Source organism: Ascaphus truei, chromosome 5, assembly GCF_040206685.1.
Source record: "Ascaphus truei isolate aAscTru1 chromosome 5, aAscTru1.hap1, whole genome shotgun sequence".
NCBI lineage: Eukaryota > Metazoa > Chordata > Amphibia > Anura > Ascaphidae > Ascaphus > Ascaphus truei.
Genome location: NC_134487.1, coordinates 293,199,236 through 293,220,190, shown reverse-complemented (window position 1 = coordinate 293,220,190; position 20,955 = coordinate 293,199,236). Strand labels below are relative to the sequence as shown.

The 20,955-nt window shown below is 44.8% G+C and overlaps 2 protein-coding genes across 5 annotated transcripts in view; one reads left to right on the top strand and one right to left on the bottom strand.

Annotated features, from left to right (window-relative positions):
• The first annotated feature begins 2,667 nt into the window (after positions 1 to 2,667).
• YARS2 (tyrosyl-tRNA synthetase 2) lies at positions 2,668 to 9,369 on the top strand. The gene is made up of 6 exons (XM_075602719.1): positions 2,668 to 3,332; positions 3,572 to 3,684; positions 4,689 to 4,856; positions 6,669 to 6,824; positions 7,531 to 7,701; positions 8,988 to 9,369. The coding sequence occupies exons 1-6, from the start codon at positions 2,703 to 2,705 to the stop codon at positions 9,145 to 9,147; spliced, it is 1,398 nt and encodes a 465-aa protein (XP_075458834.1). The 5' UTR covers positions 2,668 to 2,702; the 3' UTR covers positions 9,148 to 9,369.
• A 4,230-nt stretch (positions 9,370 to 13,599) lies between these two features.
• Positions 13,600 to 20,955, bottom strand: part of DNM1L (dynamin 1 like) — a 51,320-nt gene continuing 43,964 nt past the window's right edge. For all 4 annotated transcript variants that reach the window (XM_075602714.1, XM_075602715.1, XM_075602717.1 and 1 more), the window contains 4 exons: positions 19,995 to 20,168; positions 16,085 to 16,194; positions 14,407 to 14,566; positions 13,600 to 13,762 (listed from right to left, as the gene is read on the bottom strand). In XM_075602714.1, the coding sequence (XP_075458829.1) occupies positions 13,706 to 13,762; positions 14,407 to 14,566; positions 16,085 to 16,194; positions 19,995 to 20,168 (501 nt within the window). In that variant the 3' untranslated portion in view covers positions 13,600 to 13,705. The remainder of the gene's footprint in view (positions 13,763 to 14,406; positions 14,567 to 16,084; positions 16,195 to 19,994; positions 20,169 to 20,955) is intronic.

Genomic DNA, 20,955 nt, shown 5'->3' with positions numbered 1-20,955 from the left:
TCGGCCCGCTAAGGAGGTACTAAGGCTTGGTTCATGATGGGTTGTTACATAAATGATCCTTCTTCTGAATAGCGTCTGTAGTTTCTCCTGGAGACCCTTGTTGGGCCGTGTACTATACCCTCTCGGGCTGTCACCAGTATCCCCGTCTTGGGTACTGACTGCCACCTTGTGGCCTTCTGTTGTAGAGTTTCCTAAGGACCCCCCGATTGGGCTGATCTTGCTCTTCCTCGAGGTCTCAGGTTGGGGAACCCCGTCTAGGCATAGCCTTCCTCCAAGTGAAACAGAAGAAGAGGGAGAAGTCATTGCTGTGTGCACTATCTAGATTGGACACTGTCCCTAACTACAAAACAAGGAAGGGGATCACTATCCTGTTATAGAACCATCTTTACACCAAACATATTTACACTATCTACAGGGAGGCTCCTCTGGGAACCTGAGTTCTTGCACCCTCTCCCTCACTATATATAGCTTCTTGTGACGTCATTGTCACCAGGCAGAACTTAGGCTCTGCCAAGTCACCCAGTCCCATGTGGTGGATAGGGTTGCCTGGTGGCGTCTCCAAAACTACTGGACACAATGGTGAAAGATGCGACACGCTGAAAGTCGGTGGGGAGGTATGTTATTTATAAATTATCAGACCGTTATGTAATTTTTTTTAAATTTCACTCCATGTGCACCAATTTGCACCATTTTTTGGGGATGGGTCATGGGGCGGAGCGCCTTCCCAGCATTTGTTACTAAATAGAATATGAAATTGTGCAAATTAGTACAAAATGCAACCCCCCAATACATATAAACATACACCCCCCAATACATATATAATACATATAGAAATACACCCAAATACATATAAAAATACACCCACCCTCTAATACATATACAAAATACACCACACCCCCAATACATATAAGCAATACACCCATCCCCCAAATATATATAAAAAATATACCTCCCAGTACATATAAAAAAATAGGGTTGTGAGGGCACTGGTCCCAATGAACAGGGCTCAGAAAAAAGCAGAATGTTGTCTTTGTAATAATGAAATTCACTGATGTTGGGGGTATTTAAACAATGAACGCTGCGTGAGACTCAGTATGTAATGCCTTTGTGAAAACATGAAGTCATGTGTAGGTCTCTGTGAAATGCTGACTGACCAAACATATATACCATGACCGGTCTATCGGCTAAATCAGTGAGACAAACATGAGCTCTATGGTAATAACGGCAGAAACCGTCGGAGTACTCATGAATACAGCAACGCAGTCCCCATGATGAGCGTGCCTCACGCTGAAGGTAGCAAGGAGAAAACAGTCCGTAGAATCCGGAAGCGGAGCACAGCAGCAGTGAAACAAACTGGGGCTACAATCTAGCAAAGATATTAAAAACCTTTATTTGTGGGGTGGTCAGAACACACTGACGCGTTTCGGGACGGATCCCTTTGAAAAGGGATCCGTCCCGAAACGCGTCAGAGTGTATTCTGACCCCCCCACCACCCCACAAATAAAGGTTTTTAATATCTTTGCTAGATTGTAGCCCCAGTTTGTTTCACTGCTGCTGTGCTCCGCTTCTGGATTCTACGGACTGTTTTCTCCATATAAAAAAACACACCATCCCCAATACATATAAAAATATGCCACCACCCAATAGATATAAAAATACACCTCCCCCAATACATATAAAAATGCACCCCCAATATATATATATATATAAAAATACAAATACACCCACCCCAATATACATTAAAATACACTCCCCCAATACATATAAAAATACACCCACCCCCCTCCACCAATACATATAAAAATACAGACTTATCTTGGGGATAGTTTCGGCCGGGCCTGGGGGCGGCGGGGGACCCGGCGGCCGGACAAAGTAGTTTCTACCGGGTCCCGTCTCTGCCCAGCTGCGGGGCCTCACTCACTCTATCCCACACCGAGCCTCTGATTCTGGCGCGCACTCATGCCGGAAGTTGGGCCCAGATTACTTCCAGCACGTGACAACATCAGAAGCTCGGTGTGGGACAGAGTGAGGGAGGCCCCGCAGCTGGGGAGAGCCGGGCCCGGCGGCAACTACCGTATTGACCGGAATATAGTGCTATGTTTTTGTCCTAAAAATGTCTTCCGAAAACTGCACTCGTATTATATGCGCAGCCTAACACCTTTTATTTTTCATGTAGAACACCTTCAAAACTTTAGGGTGATGTATATTGTTTCATGGAGAGGAGCGGCTCAGTGAGTAAAGACACTGACTGGCACTGAGTTTAATATCAGAAAGCAGGGGAGCCTGGTTCAATTCCCGGTGTCGGCTCGGCTTGGGCAAGTCACCTTATCTCCCAATGCCACAGGCACCAAAAACATAGATTGTAAGCTCCACGGGGCAGGGACCTGTGCCTGCAAAATGTCTCTGTAAAGCGCTACGTAAAACTAGCAGCGCTATACAAGAACAATCCATTATTATTATTTAGAAATACATTTTTTATAGCGTCACAGTTTTTACTTTGAAGAATCTGGTCACCCCAAATAAACACCAAATTCAAATGTGTGTCAATGTTTTATTTCACTGACCGTGCAATAAAATGAAAACAACCATAAACAAAACTAAATAAGCACTGACCACCAAACCTGAATGATACCCAACTTCGCTGCGTCACGTGACCAGCTGATCCGGTTTCCCAGCATTCTCCCGCTTCCGCCCCTTCCAACATGGCGGCGCCCATGCTCCACGCTTCCCGGACCGTTCTCCGCCTTCACTTTCCCTTCTCCCGCCGCCGCCTCTCCGGCTCCGCGGATCTGCTAGTCGCCGGTGCCAAGCGCGGCCTGTTCAAGGATCTCTTCCCCACCGACGCCAACCTTCCGGATCTCTTGCACAGCGGGGCCCAGACCGTGTACTGCGGCTTCGACCCCACGGCGGACTCGCTGCACGTGGGGAACCTGCTGGCCGTGCTGGGCCTGCTGCACTTCCACCGGGCCGGGCACCACGCCATCGCCGTGATCGGGGGAGCCACGGCCCTGGTGGGGGATCCCAGCGGCAAGAACCGGGAGAGAGAGGCCTTGAGCCCGGACCGTTTAGAAGGGAACGTGAGGGGGGTGCGGGAGAGCCTGGAAAGGGTCATCAGCAACTACCAACAGCTGCTGGGGGCGCACGGTCCGGCCAAGCCCGGGGGCACCATCACCGTCCTCAACAACGCGTCTTGGTATGAGAAAAGGGAGGCCGTGGAGTTTGTGTCCTCCGTGGGGAGGCACTTCAGGATGGGAACCATGCTGAGCAGGCACAGCGTGCAGAGCCGCCTCCAGAGCCCCGAGGGCATGAGCCTCACCGAGTTCATGTACCAGGTGCAAGTATTCATCGGTACCCATTAATAGTGTCAGCCACAGTAATATTGAGGTGTGCTCCAAAAATTAAACACCATCCACTGTTGGGTGTGTGTCAACTGGAAATAAAATGAAGTTCATACATATGTTGGGCATGACATTTGTCACCATTTTTTTTCGTGGTGCTGAAACGATCAATTTTTCATGCACAGTATATTTTATTTAAATATTGTTTTTTTTTGTTTTGTTTCCTGTACCAGGTGTTTCAGGCCTACGACTTTTACTACCTGAACAGGAAGCACGGCTGCAAGATCCAGCTGGGGGGCACCGACCAGCTGGGCAACCTCATGTCTGGCCACGACTTCATACACAAGTAATAAAGGCTGGCATGTTAGAATTAGGGTGAAAAAGTCTCTTATTTAACCTGCTGCCGGTTAAATATGGCTGTTCAAGTGTCTTATTTGCCCGGCTCGCGGGGTAAATGGCCTTCATCAAGAAACCCACCATGTTGCTAATTGTTAGAACTTAACACTTTTCAATAATGGTGTCTCAATCACAGGAATCCTTCAAGTAGAGTGTTTAAGGCTGCGTCCATAGTAGAACGTGCTAGTTTCCACGCCCCGATGCCGCACGGGAAATACAAAATTGTTTGTATCTCGAAGCGCCGGTCTCCCTGTAGCGCATGTGCATTGGCGTCCTAGTGTTTGTTTTGGCGCGAGCTATGTATCTCACGCCGTATCCTGCACTATGGACACAGCCTATCTGTAAAAGATGCCACTAACACTGAATATTAGTTACGGCCTGGGGTAATCTAACACAAACTCGGTCATGTTTGTCACTTTTCTGTGTGACTGGAATATTTCAGGAGTGGTACTTATAGCTCAGTAGAAAGATCGGCGCACTGTCCGACCAGGGTCAGTGCTTTGCTTGCCCCTGACAGCGAAGGGGTTAAATGGGAGATTCGTTGAAAGCAGCATTCTGATTGGAAGGGGGGGAGGGGAATTACCAATGTTCTGCTAATAATGAGAAAATAGTTTATAATCTAATTTGTGGGTGTCTAAGTCACAGGTATATAAAAGTGCTGTATTAAGTAAGGAGTTCTAAGGTGTACAGTACCCTACTGCTCAACAAAGGGAATGGGCCATAAGGTGCCTTACGTCTCGGCTTATTAAATATGGTGCTCACAAGCAGATTATTTGCCTCCATCTGTGTTAAAGCCAGTGTCCCTACCACGTAAATACTACGCGCCCATAGTCCTGATTTTAGACGTTTGACCGGTCACTTTAAAAGATGCGTATTTTATACAACCTACTGTACTCTTATTTCTACTGGTATTTGCAGTCACATATTTCACAACGCCATGCGTTTCCTACACAGGACTACAGGAGAAGATGTGTTCGGGATCACGTTGCCTCTTATTACCAGCTCCACTGGAGACAAGCTGGGAAAGTCAGCCGGAAATGCTGTGTGGCTGAACAGAGACAGGACTGCCCCCTTCGACTTTTATCAATTCTTTGTCCGACAGCAGGACAGCAACGTTGAAAAGTAAGTTAGCAGAAATGTCCCATATTTCTCCATCCACATCTGGACTCATTCATATATTCTTATTTCTTCCTTCATTTAATTCAATCCTCTAATCAATACTGAAGAAATGATAAAATTCCTATTTGGGGACATGCATAGCTGTAACCAAACTATCATAAAGGGAAGGCTGTGTGTCCTTTTTATACATGACTGTTTTGTTAAATGGTAAACTGACGTAGATACTTTATATTTATAATAATCTTGAGACCAAAGAAGAGAAATGGTGCAGCATTTTCCAGTTATATCTCATAAGAATAAAACCTCCTTACTGACTTTAGTACACGGGCTGCCTATTGCCCACCAGAGGGTCTTGATGCAGCCCTCCAACTGCTGGCTGCTCCAGTAGCCCGCTGTCTCCCGTGCAGAGGAGGTTGAGATGGAGCTTCTCCCCACTCCTTTAGCTGCTTAGTGACCATGCGCTGATATATACTGCTCCTTCTGTGCTAATCACTAGTGTAAGAGGAGGAGCGGGACAGTGTTCATCACTAATAAGCAGAGAGAGAAGCGCCTGCCCACGACTGCAATGTCCCTTCTCCCAGTGCTCTATATACCGGTACACACACACACCCACACCACACCACACGCACCGCACACACACCACACACACACACCACACACACACGTCCAAAGGACAGGCACATAGCATGCAGTAGGTTTTTATTTTAATCCAAGCATCGATGTTTCCGCCCCCACCGGAGGCGCTCTCAATGAGGCACCAGCTGAAACGATAATGCTGGAATTATAGTAAGCACTTGCACACGCATGACGTTGCACGTAGTGCAAGCATTTTGTGTATATATAGGCCAACCGATGACGTGTGCGTCTCGGAGACGTGGCTATGATGTCACGAGTAGTTTTTTTTTTCCTGCCTCACTGTGATTGGCTCCCAGTAACACGGCAGCCGTTCAAAAGGCAAATTTCTTTGTCTTTTCACAAAGCTGCCGCGCCAACGCTCTGCCGTGCGCGCACCTGCACTAGATACACTGTCATAGGGAGACAGGTATTAGTCATTGACGCGCGTGCGCTGGCGCTTACTATAATACACACCACTTCTCCAGTAGATGGCAGTCAGATCTCTCCCTGGATCAATTATGTTTCAACCTATGTGCTATTCCTTTTAAAGCAGATACTCTGCATCTTCTTGTACATATCTGCTATCGCAGGCTCCAAACGTTGTACATGTCACATTATAACGGTCTTTATCAGCACGATATTTGGTTAAACATTCTTATACCTTTAGTAGAGTAGGAAAATAACTAGCATGCATATTCTTTTCTTATTAAAGAATATTTATTTGCAAAGCTATAATACTTGGTGTAGCATTTTCCCTATAACAAGCTTTCTTGATGGCTTCATTTTTTTTTCTTAAAAGTATTTTTCTCTACTAAATTCGACTGGGCTAGAACCCACATTTTGCCCTCTGTGTCCATTATAATGAAACTTTATTCGATAAATGGACGTGTCTATTCAAGCCTTTTCTATTGTGTATTAATAGACTATTATTAGACATTAATGCTATAATTATAATATTATGTATAAATAGAATTGTCTTTTTTCAGCCGCCTAATTTCCCAACCTCTTTCTGGCTTAGAAAGCTTACTGCATTTAGATGGGAGCACAGCCGTGTAAGAGGAATAGGTATCTGACCGTGTAGGGGGGGGGGGGGGGGTCACTATAAGCAAGTCGCTATCATTGTATATGTAGAGATGCAGGATAATTAATACCTATGCTCACAACTAGTAACATTGTATCCGTTAACTGTTGTTTTGAAAGGTTCCTGAAACTCTTCACCTTCCTTCCACTGGCGGAGGTTGAACATATAATGGAGATGCAGGGTAAGGAGCCGGAGAAGCGGGGTGCACAGCGGAGACTTGCTGCGGAGGTCACCAAACTGGTTCATGGTAAAGAAGGCCTGGAGTCTGCCAGGAGGTAAGCAAGGAAATAACGCTTCAACACTGCTTCGCTCTTTGTACGGGCGCAACTACTTTACAATTCGCTTTTATGTATTGTGTGTTTTCCGATTTGCCGCTTGGGGTAAAGACACGGGTAGTTTAATAATATATCATTGCCTTTTTTGTATTTAAAGTGCTTCGGAGGCTTCATTATGTATAGAACCTCGTCTGCCGATATTCATTTCTCTGTCTTTCTTCCTTTTCGAGTCTCCTCCACTTTTCTGTCTGTGCTCTGAGTAACAGCAGAGCTAAGTGCAAGGGAGCATGAGCACTAGTTAGTAAAAACAGACATTTCTATAGCTTTACCTTTGTCCCTCTGATCATATCCCTTAGCGTGACATCTTAATAGAAATGTTCTACTTCACAGAACCTATTTTAAAAGAAGACTCCTGTCAGAACGGTATTTTCTGTGCAGAAACGTTCCCACTGAACCCGTTACCCCGGCTGGGGCATTAGTAATGCACAATTACTGCTATAAGCCAAATGTATTTTTGATTACTCTATAGTTTATTGAAACATCAACGGCAATTACTGGATCTGCTATTAATGCCCAGAGTTTAGAGTGATCAGAAAGGTTGGATTGTAAGGTTTTAGCCTATAAGCCCTTAAGCTGTAGAAGAGACATTTGAGGGGTGTTACAAGTGTCCCCATATTACATGTTCACTCGCCCATCTCTCTTCCAGGTGTACGCAGGCTTTGTACCATAGCAGTGTTGGTGCGTTGGAAGCCATGTCTGACCAGGAGTTACAGGAGCTCTTCCAAGAAGCTCCTTTTGCTGAATTATACCTCGAGCCTGGCACCAGGGTGTTGGATGCCTGCCTGAAGGTATCTGCCATTCCCGATGGTGGCCGTGGGTATGTGATGGTCTTGCTTATTTTTTGTTTATAAAGCACCAGCAAGTTACCAAGTGCTATAAAAAATAATATATATATATATATATATATATATATGTCCTTATAAAATGCAGGGTAATATGGTACAATAAGTGCATCAAAAATAAAAGGATATTATATGTAAGCTCTCCGGGGCAAGGATCCCTCTTTGAATTGGAAGTCCAAAATTGGGCAAATTCACCCAATATATATTTTAAACGTCTTATATTCCTATCGCATTTTCTTGAATCTGCCCCATAATTTGTGTAGAAGCGCTGTTCATGTGTGGCCTTTTATGTGCCAAAGTAACGCAACATAACATAATTACACATGCTTTTACATTGCAACATACAGGCCTGGAATCTATTATCAATAACTTTCTTATGAATTACTCACTCCTATCTTTAAATGTAAATGAGCGGTTGTTTAGGTAGATATTTTGGCAACAATTGGGTCTGTTGGTTGATAGTTCTGTAACTCTTACTATAATGCAAGCAATAATGGGCTGGCCATGTAGGATTGCACCTAGATAAACTGGGAACTCTTGGGGTAAAATATTGCAGCGGTGAGGGGTTGTTCAAATATGAAGCAGAGCCAGGGGATGTATTCAACTTGGCAGACACTTCTGGTGGCTGATCAGAACTGAGCTGCAATAATACAAGGGAAGGATGCACTTCTGAACATTTAAAACAGAATTGCATACATGTTATACAATACTTCAGTGATAATATTCTCATGAGCAAGGGTCATTTAGTTAAACCCTTTGGCCAAAGTGTTGTAAGCCTGCAGCCACGTCACGGCATGACCACTATGCAGGTCCTAACACTACCTGGTGAAAGCCTCATTTACCTGTGCTGGAGGGAGAATGACCACGGTGGGTCTGTCGTACACAGGAACAGGAAAATAACCTGCTAATCGGAAAGTGGGACGAGCTTTTGTTGTATGTATTTGGCCACGCTCATTAGCACTCCTTTCTGACAAAAATGTATATATGTTGTGGTGGGTTTTGGGGTCCTTGAGCTTGCTGGGATTGTGTGTTTATGCATGTTATCAGATCCAGGGGATCTCTACCAGGATTTATGAATTGTAATATTTTATCTCGTATGGTGAAGACTCGGCCTTTTCATCTTTAATCCATGTTCTTTGAATAAAGAAGTCGAAGGGGACGGTTTTCCTAATTAAATGTGAACCTTTAAAGAAGCTCATGTGTTGCTGCTGTACAGATTTTTGTAATCCTAAAATGGCTATGCATTGTCCTTGCTTTTTAGATATGAAATTATAAGCAACGGGGGAGTAAGCATTAATCACAACAGAGTTACAAATCCAGACGAGGTTCTCGTCATCGGGCAACACATCCTCAAGAACGGACTGTCGCTTCTGAAGGTTGGGAAGAAAAACTTCTATATCGTGAAATGGCTCCAGTTGTGATGAGAGATCATTGGCAAACTTGTGTCTGCAGCCCTGTCAGGAGCTGGAAATGTATTATTTCTGTTTTGTAAAGGGGAACTTTCGCACAGGAAGTGTATTCTATTTTAATTATTCTCACTAAGTGAGAGTTTTTTTTTGTCAACTGTTTTCACTGGTAACAAAATAATCAATGTACATGTGTGTAGCAGATTAATATTTATGCAATTGTTATAAATGACATATGAAAATAATTGACTTGCCTATGTATAAATGGGAATTATTTATAGGATAGCCCTGAGGAAGTGTGGCTTTGTCAGCCAGTAGGAGCTGCTGAGCAGGATAAAGACAATGCAATGTGTTGTCTGGACATTTAAGTCACAGCCAGCTAAGGAAAATCAATAAAAAATAATTCTGAACACTTGTGTTTATCTGATAATCACCTTAGTGTATACAGAACTAATTGCTATCATAACATTTTTAAATAAACGCAGTATGTAAGGGAAATAATGAGGCTACACTTTACACAATATACAGCATATGACAAGCAAGTAGTGATATGAGAGATATGAGAGATATGAGATCAATGAAACCCGCTACATCTATTCATAACACAGAATATTAGTTTCCATTGAATCCAATGGCAGTGACAATAGAATATCACCACATAATGCATTAGATAGGAACAGACGACTGCTACATGTACATCACATGTTTCTGATTTAATCTAAGGCTGAGCCCCCGGTGACTTTTAAAATTGTTCTTGCCGCGTGACGTCCTGGGTCACGTGAGTGTTTCAGCCAATGAGGATGAACCGCTCACGTGACATCACAGCCATGCCTCCCAATGCCTGCAGTGCAGGTTTTGCACGCGAGTGATGTCACGTGGTCGGGCGCACAGCCAGAGCAACGATAAATCAGTATTGAGAAATCACTGTTCAGCAGCATTTAGGCTCTGCATGTGATTGCTCTGCACAGCATTTAGGCTCTGCATGTGATTGCTCTGCACAGCATTCAGGCTCTGTGTGTGATGGTTCCACACTGCACTCAGGCTCTGTGTTGGATTGCCTTACTGCAGAACAGTTTAGGATGGGGATGGCTATGTGCAGGGAAAGTTAATGTTCCGCACGGTACTGCTCTTCACACGCAGAGAATGTACACAGATAACGCGCACGCACGTGTCGGTACCGAGCATCTGTTCCGCAGCAGATTCTGATTGGTCTTCACCCAGCATCACACCCTCTAACGTCCCCAGACTCTCCGTGTTTTTATTATTAATAAACATTTTGTTATGACGATTGTCATTTTCTCCCATTCTGCGACTCATAACGCTAAATCCAATCATACACAAGAGATAGGCCAGTGTGAAAAAAAAAAAAAAGCAACATTTTATTCAATATTTCCTTTACAATAGTCTCATAATAGCAACAGAAAACAAATGGTTAACGCCCTTCTCTTACCCCGTGGGGAGTATATATAAACTCTGCCTCCTCCTGGCGGTAGTTTTGAATATATTCCTAAAACAGACTAAAACATAAGCAGTGTGTGGAACCGCCTGAACATGTGGTATAGTACAAACTGCCATTAGCACATTGAATACATGAACGTCCCTTAAAAAGGTGCAAGCGCTGATAGTTGTCCAGAAAACAAGCTTTTTTTCAAGAATTTGGTGTTATTGTCTTCCCTAAACATGTAGCCAAGCAAACAAAAGTTGTTGTCGTCAGTTTTCATTTTTTTAGCCAATTCCAAACTGCATTTCTTAGGGGCATCTGAATGGGGAAAGTGCTGTCAAAAGTGTTTTTATTTACCTTCTATCCCACCCAGACATTATTAGAGAGTCGATATGGGGAAGAGGGCGGTGCAAACGTACTGTACACAAGCAACCAGGTGAAAACAACCGCTCGCCCAGGTCTCCGCTCAGCGGCTTTACAATCAATCTTAAAAATTATCAAAAAGTAACACACGGCATCATATTTGGATGAATTTTTTTTTTTTAAACGTATAAGGCTGCGCTGAAAGTGTCGGGGACAGCGACGCGACAGTCGTTCGAAAAAAATCAAACTGACTTCCAGCGATCCCGACCAAACTGCCGCTTGTACTATAAGCGCACAAGACGGCGGCAACACATTTGTTTTGCCGCGACGTCGCATCGCCGCCACTATAAGCGCAGCCTAACTCGCCTAGAAGTAACCTATAAAAACATGGCACTCGCATTAGTTCACTTTGGCCGTAGAAGGGATTGTCCCTTTAATGCCATTTACTTTACAATTCATTGAGGAAGAGATTTGTTTTTTTGTAAATATTTCTGGAATAAAAATAAAACACCCACTGGAGAAATCCAATTAATAGTCACAAGTAGGATCAAGCTTTCTACACCACCAGTTTATTTACAGTGATAAACACAGACATCTCAAAACATACATTGGGTTTCAGAGTAAGAAATAACCTTTGCTCCGTAGCTGCGTGAACATGAAGACCGTTTTGCACAGGGATACGTATTAGCGCACACAGGCTGCCTGGCGCGCGTGTAACGTTTTTCCTTAATATACTTTGCATGGTATACACGGCCCTGGTGCAGACGCCGAAGAATACAGAACATCTAATAACTCCGGGTCTGAAGGAGGATCCTTCCATGCACTGAAAGTCCTTCCAACAGCTCAGGGGTCAGAGAAGAAATGAAACAGACTCGCACCACAACACACAAACCTTACACAATGTTCAGCAATAAAGCTTTCCCAGGTGGGGAAAATCAGAGTAAAGAACAAATTCATTGAAGGTGTATATATGAACAGTAATTATGTGTTCATATAGTGCACAGTGGCCAACTCCTGTTCTCAAGGGCTGCCAACAGGTCAGGTTAAGGATATCCCTGCTTCAGCACAGGTGGCTCAGCCAGCTGTGCTGAAGCAGAGATATCCCCAATACCTGGTCTGTTGGTGGCCCGTGAGGACTGGAGTTGGCCACCCCTGATATATAGTGCCGTCTATTACAAAGCACATTATAATGATACCATGGAGGCAATTCATGCAGCCACCTCCGGAACTCTCGCTGCTCTTTTCTAATGCATAAAGGAAGAAGAGAACAAAGTTATTATAACCAAGTCACAGGTGCGTTCAAGGACAGGGAGAATAAGAGAATCGGTGACTGTTGTGGGGATTTAACTTATAACCTTGTATTTCAGACTATTACCCTAACCCAAGGGTGGGCAACTCCAGTCCTAAAGGGCCACTGATAGGACAGGTTTCCAGGATGCCACCTGTGCTTCAGGGATATCCTGAAAACCTGAGCTGTTGGTGGCCCTCGGAGTTGTTGACCCCGGCCCTAGCCACTGCACTCTGTAATAGAACAGTTTGTGTACGGTGCTCGACTGCAGGACTGTTCGCTGGAGCGTACAAAATAAGACTAATCCTCGCACTGCAAAACATGGTTCTGGTAGCGGAGACAAATTAGGGGGAGAGAGGTGAAGGATTGGTTGGGAAAATGCTGGATCTGTATTGGGGGGGGGGGGGGGAGCTATAAAACCAAAGTGTGGTTTATTTAAACCGCTCTGCTCCCCTATTTAACAGGGAGGGGTCACTGTCGTGGTTAGTACTTAATGGGCAAAAGTGTTCTACGTAAACATGTCTGTCATCCGTAATATTTTGTTGGTAGTAAGCCTGAGCGGATTATTATAGTAAACATTCTCTAGAACGGCGACCTGTCCAGGATCGCAAATTACCGTTTATTCATTCTTTTTTTTTTTTTTTAGCAGCACCAAGTTTCATGAAAAATGTGTTCAAAAAAACAGTTTTGTAGAAAGAAATGCATTTGCATTTCACACTAATGTGCAGTGTTAAAAACTAAACCAGTCTTCAGCTGCCCAGGAGCGTCACAGGGATACACGATACATTTAGGCTAAGGGGCAATTCTGTATACACCTAAATGGCCATTTGGGACTTTGTCGGCAGAAAACACCCATTGACTACAGTGGTGGTTTTTATCTGAAAACAGCCTGTCCGGCCACGTCAGAGTATATAGAAATAACCCTTAAGTCACCTAAACAGCAAGAAAATAAACCCCATGAACGGTCTTGGCGGAATTAAGGGGCAGGTTTCCTCAGCATGCTTGTTTTCCCAATCAAAATGTCACAAAGGTCGGTCTGCTTGAATCACAACAGGAAATCAGGACGGGGAAACGTTTGGACGTAATATTTATTGTGTGGATTGTATAACTTTGCTCTCTAAATACAGCAGTTTCCTTCTGGAACATCCCACTCTTTTCCGGCACGTAGTATATGGTTAGAGGTTTTATAAATAAAATTCTACCAAGTATACACTGACTGGCGCTCTGTATAATTTAGCACGGCGGTGGCCAACTCCAGTCCTCAAGAGCTACCAACCGGTCAGATTTTCAGGATATCCCTGCTTCAGCACAGGTGGCTCAATCAGTGGCTCCATCTTTGACTGAGCCACCTGTGCTGAAGCAGGGATATCCTGAAAACCTGACCGGTTGGTAGCTCTTAAGGACTGGAGTTGGCCTCCCCCGGTCTAGCAGTTGAAGTTCTGGGACTCTCCCTCGGTCTATCTTGGCGTGTGAAGATCTTCTCACCAGAGGTGCGTCTCTCGGATTTCGGCAATAATTTGACTGGCTCTCTGTAGCGCCTGCAAGGGAAAGGAGACGCGTCAGAAGTAAGGAAAAGCCATGTCCGTGACAGTGAGCAGCATGGCGCTGCTGGGACAGACAGGAGAGTCCATGTCCTCCAGGACCTATTCATTATGCAGTGAAGACAGCCCGTGCTGAAGACATCTTTTCCCAGCTTGGGAAAAAGGCCTCACCGCATTATGAACGGGGGGGGGGGGGGGGGGGGGAAGGAGGCTAGGAAAAAACACAATTTAATAACAAAGTAGCCAAACTGCTGCCAGAGAAGGACTCGAAGCACTTCTGCATTCTTTTTCTCTATAAGCCTCCAACACCACCTCTGCCAAGACACAGCTACATGCGTCCACTACTATGTCAGTGATGTGCTTCTTCTGAGCCCAGCTTCACAGCATGCCTGGGTCTGCCATATTGATTCTGTTTGTCTGCCCCTGCTACCGTTTTCACAATCTGAGAATTGACCAGAAGAGCTTTTTTCCAAAGCAGAAATGTTCCTACTGGTGCTTGGTTAAAGGGTGGTGGACATCGGCCGTTGTGACTATACATGGCAGCCAATGTTTTGGGCGCCCCTATACAATAGGACATGTTGCTGCATTGTCCCCATTTCTTTGGGTGTTAGAATATAGTGACTAGAAGTAATGGCTGATACCTTTAACATGTCCGCGGCCTCCTTCCTGCGCTGGGCCATGTCCTCTGACTCCGTTAGGAGGTCGTCGAGTAGCATTGACTTGTAGAGCTGGCCCACGAGCTCACTCTGCAACGTGTCCTTCACGTGGTTCACCAGAAAATGCATCACTGCCTTTGGCACGCTGGAGACAAATGAAATCCCTCTGTAAGGACTGGACTACGGGTAAGATTACACGCCTTACACAGAGTAATACAAAACCATTAGAGAATAAGGATGCTCGATGGATGGGATTTATCCTGAATGAGGTCAACACACATAGCATGGAAGCTGATGGCAAGTGACCATTTTAGTCTCTAGTACATCTTATGCTTTTATTCCAGAGAGAGATGGGGAGGGGGGGGAGGGGGGAGAAGAGAGAGGAAGAGAGAGAGGGGGGAGAAGAGAGAGGGTGGGAGAGAAAGAGGAGGGGGGGAGAGAGAGAGAGGGGAGAGAGAGAGAGTGGGTGGAGAGAGAGAGGGGGGGAGAGAGAGAGAGGGGGGAGAGAGAGAGGGGGGGAGAGAGAGAGGGGGGAGAGAGGGGGGGAGAGAAGAGAGAAGGAGAGGGGGGAGACGGAGAGAGAACGAACGAGAGAAAGAGAGAACGAACATATACATATAGATATATTTTGCAACCACAAGCAGTAAAGTCTGTCTTCACTTTGCCCTTCTGCCTATCCCTCCAATGTTCCCAATATGAACACTTGGTCTGATTTTTTTTAATATAAAAGAAGTTCCCCATTTATACCCATAATGTATCTGAAAGTCTAAACACAACAAATACAGTTTATCTCCAGCACTACCAAAAGGATAGTCAACATGAAATATAAAAGCATATAATGTTCATGGAACTATGCCCGGCATACAAAGAATAGATCTATAAGACAATACTGACGCATACAATGGGTTACTGCATGAAAGAAATGTCTTACACAGCTACACAAATTACTGCACTCAAGAAGGTAGCAGGGAGCGTCAAAAATATTCAGGAACAAACTATAATATGTGGCATATATAGAAGTCCAAGTCTGCAGAAAAAAATGATATTGTCCTGATAATGAATGTTTTCCCACATAGGAAGATAGGGGCGGCTAGATAAATAGTCCAGGTGGGTAACTCCGAAATAAAGTCTCACCCCAAATGTTAACGCCAGTGCGGCCAATAGGAAGAAAAGGGATGACATGGCAGATTCCTATTGGCATGCAGGTCATGGGACTTTTAAAATGCTATATTGTGAACTCAGCCAGGGATCCTACGGAGGTAATTAGCTCAGGAAGCAGGAGGTCCCAGGAGCTGAAATTAACGCGGTTGAGCTCCGGAGACCCTCTGCTACAAACCTATTTAAAAAATAAATGAATAAATTAAAGTGTGGCCAGAAGTGCTGCTGCTTGAAAGCCTGGGTTATTTTTACTTCCTCTTATCAGACCATCCTCTGTCTGCCTGTGACCTTTTAAAGATGTGACTCCCCCCAAAACGTTGGCGGCATCTTACAAATGATCTGTAACATTGTCTCACTAATTCTTTTCAGATGGAAAATCTCCCCACCACCACATCCTAATCTCTGGACCGTAACTCCCCGCCCTCCCCCCCCCCCCCCCATATGCTATCGCCCGACTCAGGTCTCAGAGGTCTCCCTCCTACTCGCACAATCCCAATGATCTCACCTGTCCTGAATGTTCTTCCTGACAATGAGGAAGTACGATTTGATTAGTCGCTCAATCACTTCGCAGTCCCGCTGCTCACGCGCAGAAAGCCTTCGGGCGACTGGCACGGGCTGCGCAAAAACAGGTCAAGGAAGGAAATGAGGCTACGGAAAAGATTTTGTGAAGGGGGGGGGGGGGGGGGGAAAGGAGGTTCAAATTGCCCTAACATCTCATTTCTAAGCAATATAATAGACCAGGAGTGGCCAACTCATCCTCAAGGGCCACCAACAGGTCAGGTTTTCACGATATCCCTGCTTCAGCACAGGTGGTGGTTGAAGACTGAGCCACCTATGCTGAAGCAGGGAGATCGTTAAACCCTGACCTGTTGGTGGCCCTCGACGACGAGTTGGCCACTCCTGTAATAAAAAGTACGGTAATAGTATAGCTGTCACAGTAAATGTGCAGTATATTGAGACAATCTCTTTCAGTTATGCACATTAGAAGTAGACCAATTACAAATCGCAGACACCTGATTGCAATGTTTGGGATTCAACTAACAGAGGGGAAATCGGGAATGGTGCAAGTACTTTGTAGACATGTCCATTAGCAGGTATAATACTCTATAAACAATCGGAGTATCTTACCATTTAACTCACATTATTCAAGGCAAGGCCAATGCCTAATTACAAGGTAAATGTACATTGCTAGTACAGGCGGTCCTCGCTTTCCGGCGAACGGTACATCTGACGCTTTACAATACATCCCAATGGGCATTTTTTTTGCGACGCAAAAACGCCTTATCAGACGCGATGCCAATTTGATACAATCGGCCAATCACAAAGGTGCAGTTCAGAGAAATCGCCCAGCTCAGTCTGTGTGAAGATTTTGTGGTGTATTTTTGCCCTTAACCATGTCTGATAAAAGCAAAAATGCCAGTGATGTTTCTGCTCAAAAACAGAACAGAAAGCCTGTTCCTTTAGAGGTAAAATGAATCATCATAAAGCGTTCAGAGAAAGGAGAGCGATACAGAAACAGGCCGCTCATTGGGTATACCTCGCACAGCAACTGTGACAATTCTGAAAGACGAGGCCAGAATATTGGAGCAGTTCAAGGCCTCAGCTCCTATGCAAGCCAAAACAATACGGCAACGTGATGGACATATTGCAGAGGCTGAAAAACTCATCATATGGCTGACAGATCAATCCCAGCGTCATGTGCCCATTAGTTTAGCCTTAATTCAGGCCAAGGCTTTGAGTCTTTTTGAGGACATTCAGCATCAACATGGAGAAGGGACCACGGATGAAACATTCAATGAGGGCTGGTTAATGCATTTTAAAGACAAGGTAAACTTGTATAACATTAAAGTGACCGGGGAAGCTGCTAGAGGAGGAGCTAAAACCTTCCCTTTTAAATTAGCAAAAATTATAGAAGATGGTGGCAATTTGCTCATCACATGTTCAATGTAGACGAGACTGGGCTCTACTAGAAGAAAATGCCCAGTAGAAGCTACATTGCAAAAGAGGAAACATCTATGCCTAGTTTTAAAGTTGCCAAGGACAGGCTGACTCTTGTTTGGATCAAATGCTGCAGGCGATTTAAAGGTAAAACATTTGCTTGTTTATCATGCAGAAAACCCTAGGGCATTGAAGGGTTATGCAAAGACCACACTAGCAGTGATTTGCAAGTCTAACCACAAGGCATGGGTAACAGGGAGCCTTTTTGAGGACTGGTTCCAACAGCATTTTGTTCCTGCTGTGGACTGATATACTGGATGCAAAATCTTGCTTTTAAAGCATTGCTTCTCCTGGACAAAGCCCCTGACCATCCCGTGTTCCTGGGTGACTTGCATCCAAACATTATGGTGGTGTTCAGCCCCCCACCCACCCCCCCCAACACCTCACTGATCCAGCCTAAGGACCATGGGTTTATTGCATGCATCAAGGCCTACTATCTTAGGCAAACATTTGCCCAGGCCATGAGGGCAACTGATGAGGGAGGTCCAACCTTGAAATGATTTTGGAAGAGTTTCAGCATTCTCCATGCAGTAAAAAAAACGCAGAGGCATAGAATGAGGTGAAAAAATCCAATTTAAAATGGTGTTTGGCGTAAATTGTGCTTTGATTTTGTCTCTGATTTCCAAGGAATTACAGAGACAGTTGCAGAGGTTACCCACAGTGTTGTGTAAATGGGCAAAGATCTCAACTAAGGCTGGGTCCATGGTGGGTCTGTGCGCGCTTGGCTGTAGCTGTGTGTGCCCTGTAGTTGGACGTGACTAGGGGGGCGTGCCGTGGCGTCACGGAGCTTGTTCGCCCTCATTGGGTGAACTGCTCATGTGACCCCGGCCGTCGCGCGAGTAAACAAATGTATGTTTCCTCGCGCAGCGCGGGCGCCTCTGGTCCCACGTGCAGTCGCGCGCTCTAAAGACAGCCTCAAAGGCACGTCAAATTTGATTGCTCCGGCGCGCTGTCGCGATCACCATGGCGCGGCCTTGGAGGTGGAAACAGAGGATATTGAGGTGTTGCTGACATCACATTCTAAGGAGCTGAGCAATCAAGACCTGTTGCAATTAGAACAGAAAAAAATTGCAGATGAAAAGGCACAACAATCTAATTCCTCCTCATAAATCCTTAACAAAACTGTGGAGTGAGGCATTTAAGCACATTGATAGTGCCGTGGCCATATTTGAGGAAAATTACCCCAACATTGAAGAACTGCATTCAATCAGTTGAGGGATGTCCAACCTAATCAGCTGCTACAGAGAGATCTACATGCAGAAAAGGAAAGGGTCTGCCCAGACTTCGTTAAAGAGCTTCTGCAAGAGAACCAAATCTTCCAGTCCACCTAGGACCCCATGGAGCAGTCCACCTACATCACCTACAAGAAGCCCTTCCCAATCCCTTCAAGATACCACCCCAATCACCTTCTTCCTTCCTCCAATAATTGATATTGCTCATACTGAAAGGTACATAATTTTATTATACTGTACAGTACTGGATTCAATTGGGTGGAGCTTAGACTGCACGCATGGCTGTGTGTTTGTACCAGCTGAGGAGGTTGCAGTGGACGGTGACGTCATCTGAGGTGGACCTTGCGCTCTGAGTTGCGGCCGCAAGGAAGAGGTACACGCGGGATCCAGCCTCCACACACACCACGGTGCAGCCCCTCAAGCCTGCGGACGGCACGTTGTAATCCGCGCAGTAAGGTCATCTAGCATGTGAGTGCATTGACTGTTTGATCTTTTAATGTTTTATTAAATCGTACTGTACTACACCATCGGCATCTTTATTCTCTTATACGTAATTGGGCATTTCGGCTTACTGTGGAGCGGAAGTATTACACTTGGAGGTTCCAAGTTAACCCTGTGAGCGATTCAGACCCCCAGCTTAAAGATACCTTTTCAAGGCCTGCCTTCATCTATTTAGATGTAAGTAGCTAGCAGCTGTGTGGATGAGGTTCCCATGACTAGAGGGTACTGCGCAATGGTCTTCTGTCCTCTTTAATTACAGATATATATCCAATATCGGAAGAAAATCAAGAGCAAAATCTGTGAAAATCCACGAACTGTTTCTTCAAACACAGAATCAGGAACATTTATCAGGTTCACGCACTTGGTAGTGCGCCAAGGACTTTGTTCTCTGTATTATCACTGGGTTCAATAAATATAATCTATATACATCATCATTTGTGTGTGTACTGCATATATTCTTGCCCGAGTACAATATTCTGGGTCCTTGTGTGTTAAAACGACAGTAAGGAACCGAACCTCAATGTGTAACAGTGATCGTATTGGAAAATGGGTTTTGCTTTCCGACGCCATTTTCAATAACGCATTGTGTCGGATAACCGAGGACCGCCTGTACATACATTTTAAGTTCTACGTATGATGGACTTCCTGCATTTCAAGAGTGAGGTTGCCATTTAGATAACTCACCACATCCAGCAGGTTGACTGCGTGTACCCTATGTGGACTGGCAGGGACCATGGGCATTGGTTTGAATTTGTCCTCTGGAAACAGTTCCTCTCCCTTGGAGGCCTTCAACATTCCCCTCCAGTTGCCGGTTCCAGCGTCTGGGACACTGTCCCCTGTGCCCCCAGCGGAAGCCGCCTGCCATAACAGGACAAGATATACCGTGTCAGTCATGGCAAAATCTCCAATTTACAGGAACAAGGATCAGGCCGACAGTGACGCTACGGGCAAGACAGACTTCGTTTCACCTACGTGCGCCCAAGAATTCTCACCATGAATGATGGGCATCACAAAATAACAAGCCCCCCAAAAGAAAATTGAAATTGTGCAGGGAAGGGGGGGTGGGGGGGATAGGGGGAGAGTACGTACAGAATCATGTTTTCCTAAATATAATAATCATCCTGTTCACCCCTCTTTTTTTTTTTTAAATGATTCTCAACAAAATCATGTAAATAGCTTTTCTTATAGCGTTTACAAAAATGTTTTGACAGGAAGCAAATAGATCAACTTAAATGCAATATCCATATTACCTCCTCTTTGTATTCTATGTTTTTAATTGAACGTCCAATGACGCACTCCACATCAGTAACAGACTTATCCTCCTTCATCCCCAAAGAATGCAATAATGACAAAGATTTCAGATACAATAAAACACAGATCTGAATCACTACATAGGAGACATGTTTATGAGGCTGGCTCTAAGTAGGAGGCATTACTGTGTCACATGGCATCAGAGCCGCTTTGCTGAAAGAATAATAAAATCAGCAAATCTTAAACTGTACCCAAGTGCTTCCATTTGTAGACGTTTTTCGTCTTGTAGAGCGCAGTGCGCACGCGAGCTTGTACAATATAATCGTGTAATAAAAACCTCTAGATACAGACATCTTCCACAAATAGGCAAGTATAGGGAGTTTACCAAATTGAG

Excerpts from the sequence above, each read along its gene's own strand:
- YARS2 (XM_075602719.1), top strand. The coding sequence starts at position 2,703 with ATGGCGGCGCCCATGCTCCACGCTTCCCGGACCGTTCTCCGCCTTCAC. Across the intron at positions 3,685-4,688 it reads GGCCACGACTTCATACACAA|GACTACAGGAGAAGATGTGT; the intron begins GTAATAAAGGCT and ends TTTCCTACACAG. Across the intron at positions 4,857-6,668 it reads CAGGACAGCAACGTTGAAAA|GTTCCTGAAACTCTTCACCT; the intron begins GTAAGTTAGCAG and ends TTGTTTTGAAAG.